The 6,402-nt window shown below is 40.2% G+C and overlaps 1 protein-coding gene across 3 annotated transcripts in view; it reads left to right on the top strand.

The window, feature by feature from the left end:
* The first annotated feature begins 1,075 nt into the window (after nucleotides 1-1,075).
* Nucleotides 1,076-6,402, top strand: part of LOC106955679 (transducin-like enhancer protein 4) — a 49,257-nt gene continuing 43,930 nt past the window's right edge. For 2 of the 3 annotated variants that reach the window (XM_015045982.1, XM_015045981.1), the window contains exons 1-4: nucleotides 1,076-1,742; nucleotides 2,110-2,207; nucleotides 4,877-4,940; nucleotides 5,038-5,082. In XM_015045982.1, coding sequence (XP_014901468.1) covers nucleotides 1,698-1,742; nucleotides 2,110-2,207; nucleotides 4,877-4,940; nucleotides 5,038-5,082 — 252 coding nt within the window. In that variant the 5' untranslated portion in view covers nucleotides 1,076-1,697. The remainder of the gene's footprint in view (nucleotides 1,743-2,109; nucleotides 2,208-4,876; nucleotides 4,941-5,037; nucleotides 5,083-6,402) is intronic. The other variant, XM_015045983.1, reaches the window with a different exon arrangement.

Here is a 6,402-nt window from a genome sequence, read left to right as displayed (position 1 = left end):
GAAACAGAACACATAGAGTTAATGGTTGGGAATCCAACTTGAGACAGCAACGTCAAGGCTTCATAGCTACCCGATATGGTGCACCTGTCAAAACACTGAGGCACGTCACCCCTTCAAAGCTGGAAGGGGATAACCAGGGTATAACCTGGGTATTGTGATTAAAATGTTGTTCTACTTGACTGGCTTAAAATAAATGAATGCCACATTCATTTATTTGCCAATTCTTTTCTTTGATTTTGAAAACTTGAATTCTCCCACATTATGTATTGACCAGTTTGGGTTTACATAGCATAAAATCTCAACAAAACACATTGACATTTGTGGCTGTAATGTGACAAAATGTTTTTTTTAAGAATTAAATATTTGTTGCATGATGTCACGCTAGTTTAAAATTTTGCTTAGAACTTGTCTTTATTACAAGCTACATGCTGGTTCATTGATCATATCTTCTTCTAGAGCATGACAAAGGGAGATTATGATCTTTAAAAGCAAACACTAACATTTTATGTGAATATCTTTTAACCACATATGGATTTCATTCCTGTATTTCCCACAGAGTAAAAATAATCACCGTGGAACCTTTAAACCATCTTTCAGCAACAATAATTCTTCGAACGTGAGTAAATACAGCCTCTTTTCCCCCTGCGCTCTACGTGATTTATACCAATCAAGCAGACTGAGATGAGGGAGCTGAATGAGAATTTAATTGCCAGGTTACAGGTGCAATCTGTGGACAGAATAGCAAGCAATTAAACAGGCGATTCAGTAAAACAACAGGGGGGAGGAGGAGCACCATCAGGCATCTCCAGGCCATATGGTCACTTGTGGTTTAAATTGTCTATAAAAAAACATAAGCCAACAGATAGTTTTCAGATCAATCCCTGTCACAGCCTTTTCTCCAGAATGAGCCCCCCACGTGGGGGTCCGCATTACTCGCATCTTCTCGGGATGTGATTGGACAGCGTGTGGATGACAGACAGCGCAGTGCTCACTTTTTTTTCTCGTCATTGGCTGCGTTTGATCACCGCTCCTCCTTCAGACCACACATCATTGGCTTTATGGGAGGTGGGGGGGCTTTGCGTACGAGCCGGGAAGTTGTAGTTCTTCACGGCACATACACATCTGTAGGGCTTATTATCGACTAATATGAATTAAACTACACGTCCCGACGTCACGGTGTGCGGGCTCCAGTAAATGTTGTGAATATGTAATTGCGCCCTCACGACTGGCTGCTGCTAAATTTGGCGTCACAGACAAGGGCAGGCTGGTACAGTTGGTTGGTGAGGTGGTCTCTCGCTCGGATGTGAAGCGTAAAAGGAGGTTGGAGGAGATCTACTGATTAATGCGCGACAACGGGGAGTAACCTGAGATGCTGAGCTGTGGATGAGCTGTGCCACGATGCGCCAAAAGTTGAGGCTTCGTAGGGAAAACACAGAGGAAAATAGAAGATTTGTGTTAGTTTGAAGGGAATTCTTTGAGTTTTATGGACAGGGAAGGAGGAGAATAACCACCTGCCTTGTTTTTGTTGTCAAAGGATGCTTCCACTTTTTACAGGACCTGCTCTCAGCCCGCTCAGCGGCTACTGACTGACCCTTTACGCACGGAAAAAAAAGAAAAAAAAAAAGCGCCTCACGCGTTTCTTTCTTTTGCTGTATTTTTTTCTTCTTCTTGTGGATGAACTTTACGCCGCCTTTTTAATGATTCGAGATCTGAGCAAGATGTACCCCCCGGCGCGGCATCCGGTAAGTGGAGAACAGAAGCAGAAAGTGTCAAAACAGCGCAGATTAACTGCAGCGCGCCTGATGCGTAATCAGTTTAGATACAGTTTCCGTGCCACTGCGCCTCCACTTTAACAATTGAGCTCATTGTCCAGATTTCTGGAGCTGTTTGTGTCTGTGTGAGTGCGTATCCGCGGGTTAAAGTGTGAGGAGACTGAGTGCGATCACAGTGGTCCATTGTCAAAAAGAAAAGGAAAAAAAAAAAAAAAAAAAAAAAAAAAAAAAAAAAAAAGCTCCTGCACGTTGTGTCATGACACTGAACTTTGGTGGCTCAGTTCTTGCTCTCTCCCCCCCCTCCTCTTCCTCACACGCTCTTTGATTTCGGGTTGAGGTGCCACACCAGCCGGGGCAGCCGTTCAAGTTCACCGTCACCGAGTCCTGTGACCGGATCAAAGAGGAATTTCAGTTCCTGCAAGCCCAATATCACAGGTGAGAGTCTAGAAATAAGGCAGGAAACGGTCTGGCATCATGATGCGTGCTGCTCTTTTTGGAACTGAACTGAGTTAACAGACAAAAAGAAAGAAAACTATCGATTAAAATGTAAAGAAAATGATTTCTTCTTATATTATCAAAAATAAAACAAAAATAACTGTTGCTGTTTCTATGTAAAATTTAGATCATATGACCTTTTGACCAACGTGACTGGTCTGTGGAATCCCATACAGACACCCAAAACTGTGATCTACTGTATTCTGACACCCTGTGACACCAATTTGAGCAACAGTAGTTCATCTGTCACTGTGGTCCACACGGACCCCTTATTCTATGTTGGCAGTTTCCCTTCCTTCCTTGGAGCAATTTCCATAGATGGCAACCACTGCTAAGCGTGAAAACCCCATAGAAGCCGCAGTTACGGAGAATGACCAACCGATCATCTTCTAAACAAGAATTCTGTTATGCATCATATTTTATTATTTTTTTTATTCATCTCAATGTGGGACTGAAAAGACTAGTTTCAAAGAGCTAATCTCATTTATTGAAAGCCATGTTGCAGATATAATGACACTAAACATTTTGATTTGCCATTTTGGTGCATCACCCCCATTTTTCCAGTTGCCCCCTTCTGGCCACCCCTTGAAAAACTTTCTGGAGCCACTGACCAAGCCGTCACAATCTCACCACTTTCAAACTTCTACTCTTTTTCTACTTCTAGTGCAAGTCACAGCTATATTTTCAGTGTTAGTGTGTGCAATATTGCCAATCACAATAGGCTGTTTGAATGCAATATTATCCGGTATATATTATTTTAAATCTCAAACATTCACGCTCTACTCGTCAGTGCTATATTTGGCCAGTTGGATGTTGTCTCCATGTCCTTCACGCCTACACCTGATGTAGATTGTGAGCCGAGGTAAAACTCACAAGAGTATTGACAAAAAGAAAAAAAAAAAGAAAAATGTATGGTTAATAATAACTATCAATATAACACAATTTCAGATTTTCTTGATGTTCAAAATTCAAACTTTGAGGACAAAAATAATCAGCTCCTTCCTAATATAACACAAGAGCCATGATGAGGAGAGGATCTGTGCTATTAACTCCACTGGTCATAATGTTATGCCTGACTTGTTCATATTAAGTACGTTTCGGGGTCAGAAAAGTTTGATAATGCTTTACGCCATGCAGTCATGCATGACTCATGCAATATGACCAAAGTGTCTGAGAAATACATGATGCAATGACATGAAATACCAGACAGAAAGTAGGTTTTGGTTCAGGTTAAGGTAGATAATTAAAACAACCTTAGAATGGCTGCTTTTAGCGTCTCAAAATGAGATGTGCTCTCCTCCAGCAGACCTCATTCGTACGCTGGTGCTGTACTGTATCGCCCGTTTGTCTTAGCTCTGTCCATTACCAGTGACTAACCACAGGTAAACCCCATTGACTTTCGTCGGCACGTCTCTCCCTGCAAGTGCAAGTGGTGTGAAATACTGCTTTACTCGACATGATGAAGTGTGAAATACGTCGCCGCAGGGCAGGACCATAAAGCACGACACCAATGCATAATAATCGCCCACTTCTGGCCACCTTGTAATTGTTACCCAGTCTCTTGGGGAGATGAACCAGGGGTCCAGTTTTCTGGTCAATCCTGGAGCTTGAACGGGCTGAACCGAGGATAACAAGCTGCATGCTTAATGCTGCAGCCGCCCACATCAAACGGTTTCAACATAGGGGGTTGGTTTGGAAGAAAACAGACAGAGAGTAAGGATGGATCAAATTGGAAATCAGAAAACTAAAAATCTTTGTCCCGATTCGTGTCTTATTTCTGTTTTGGATCAGGATTCCCAGCTAGTCTTTGGAAGTTTGGATTAGTTTAGAATTGGACTTAAGCATTTTACAAATCTGGATAAGTATAAAAATAGCATAGAACCCATCCATCCCATCCCATTTTTCCAGCCATTTTTGTATTTTTACTTTAGAAATGGCCTAAACAATCATTCAGATTCCTGATAACTTGAGTGTGAAAATGTATTAAGTTTTGAAATGGAAAATGTGAAGGAATCTGGTTGACTGGTTTTATAGTAAAGTTAAACTCCTTAAAGCTTCGTTTCATTGAAACTGATGTTTACCTGGTTTTGTATTTTAACATTATCGCACACCTGATGATCTTCTCATTAGCTGCCACTTAAAAGCTTTTTGTGGCTGTAAATAGAAGACTTCCCATAAGCCGAAACATTTAAAAGAGTTAACCTTTTTGGTAAAATGGATCCTCATTATAAGGTTACTTTCTTGTTGATGATGCAGTTTTGGCTTCCTCTCACACTGTAAGAATATGTGATGAGGTCTCTGTGTGTGTGTGTGTGTGTGTGTGTCCATTGATTCAGTAATTACTCCTCTGCACCTGCTGAGTAAGGGCCTGCGTCTGCAGCAGGAAGCTGTGGTGAGCCGCACGGCTTGTTTTGTTGCGTTTCTGTTTTTCCTCTTTTTAAGATTGATCGTAGATTCAGATTTGCACTTTTTTTTTTCTTTGCGGGCACCACCTCATGTGAATTCAGAGTTACAAAACACTCCTTTAAGTCCCTCTGGTTTGGTTGATGGAGAGTTTAATTCTGACACTAATATAACCTTTTTTTCTTTTTCTTAATCTTTTCTGCTAGTCTGAAACTGGAATGTGAGAAACTGGCCAGTGAGAAAACTGAGATGCAGCGACACTATGTAATGGTGAGCCTGACTGCAGCTTGTGTTCTGACTAGAGCATATGCCACACGAAAGAGAGTGACCTTGCTTTCATCTCGTTTTTCTTTTTTTTTTTTCTCAGTACTATGAAATGTCATATGGGCTTAACATCGAGATGCACAAGCAGGTAAGATGTCTTGTTTTTTTAAATGTAAGAATACAGCAGAATCAAACAGCCTTTTAGTTGGTGTCAGAGAAACGTACATGACAGTGAGATCCATGCAAATTTAGTTGTACATGTGTAGATCGCAACAATATATCAGAATACCTGAAATGTCACAAATAAAAGCCACAGATTTCCCTTGGATTTTGGGAGAATTTGTAAAACAGTTGAGCTTTTATGCAAACTGTTATTGTGAGTTTAATGACACTTTCGATTGCATGTTATGTTTTATTACCTGTGGTTGCTTTATCTTCATTTTTAATATTTGGTGGCATTTGTACAGAAAACTGTTCCACACTACAGGATTCATATGTAGTTCTAAAATGTCTGGGAAAGTTTATCTATCTGTTTTAAAGGTCTGAATAAGAATAGGGAAAAGAAAATGACATCACAGAAAAAATATTTAGATTTTCAGACATTTCTAACATTTAATATGCACAACGTGACTTGGGCCAAACAGATTTGCCTCAGAAGCTCTGACCTGTGCCTCAAGATGTCAGATGTTTCTTTCTCTACTAGTCAAGTCTGCAGGTTTATGTCGGAAGTATTGAGTGTACATGTTGCCTGCACAGATTACGCAAATGTCAAACTGGTAATAAAGATTCTTGGATTTAAAGACTAGAAAAGCTTTAGGGAAACAACAGAATTATTCTCATTCTCAGTTTTTGTTTTCTAAACCTGATCACTGTGGAAACGTGATAAATTAAAACTGAACTTTTGAATTCATGAATTAAAAATGGGCCACAAATTTGCCAACAAACCAATATAGATTCATGAAATGTAAAGTGTGTGGGAACCCATGAAACAACTCCAGTTGGGAAAATTGAAATGCATCCAGTTGGGAAATGAAACAAAGAAAAAAGACTTGCACCAACTTCACCTTGAAGCCAGTGCGTTTTGCATGCTCTTGGCGTGTGATCTGGATGAACTTGTTTTCTGAAAGAACTCTTCATTATGAGCCTACAGGATGTTAGAAAATCACTAGGTAATGTAGGAAGTCACTCCGAGTCATATGAGTTGGATCAGGGATGATAATGTCTTGTATTTTATTAGAATCAACTTGTCCAAATAGGGAGGACATGGAAATGTTCATTTTAGTCGCACATTAGAGATAACCTGCAATAGAAATGCAGCGAATACTTTCACATAGACTGGATGTGTGAGAAGTTTTCTCCCCTGGAGAGTTATTCAAAGTTTTTTAGGAGGCTCAGATTTACAAATTTCTTCTGACATGGTCCAGATGTTTGGCAGTAGCTCATTATTTATGATTTCAATTGTTCATTT

Source organism: Poecilia latipinna, unplaced genomic scaffold, assembly GCF_001443285.1.
Source record: "Poecilia latipinna isolate Pla-1442-1.1 unplaced genomic scaffold, P_latipinna-1.0 Scaffold758, whole genome shotgun sequence".
In the NCBI taxonomy this organism is placed as follows: Eukaryota; Metazoa; Chordata; class Actinopteri; order Cyprinodontiformes; family Poeciliidae; genus Poecilia; species Poecilia latipinna.
The sequence above is the reverse complement of the archived record's forward strand: the minus strand, read 5'-3'. Positions and strand labels throughout refer to the sequence as shown.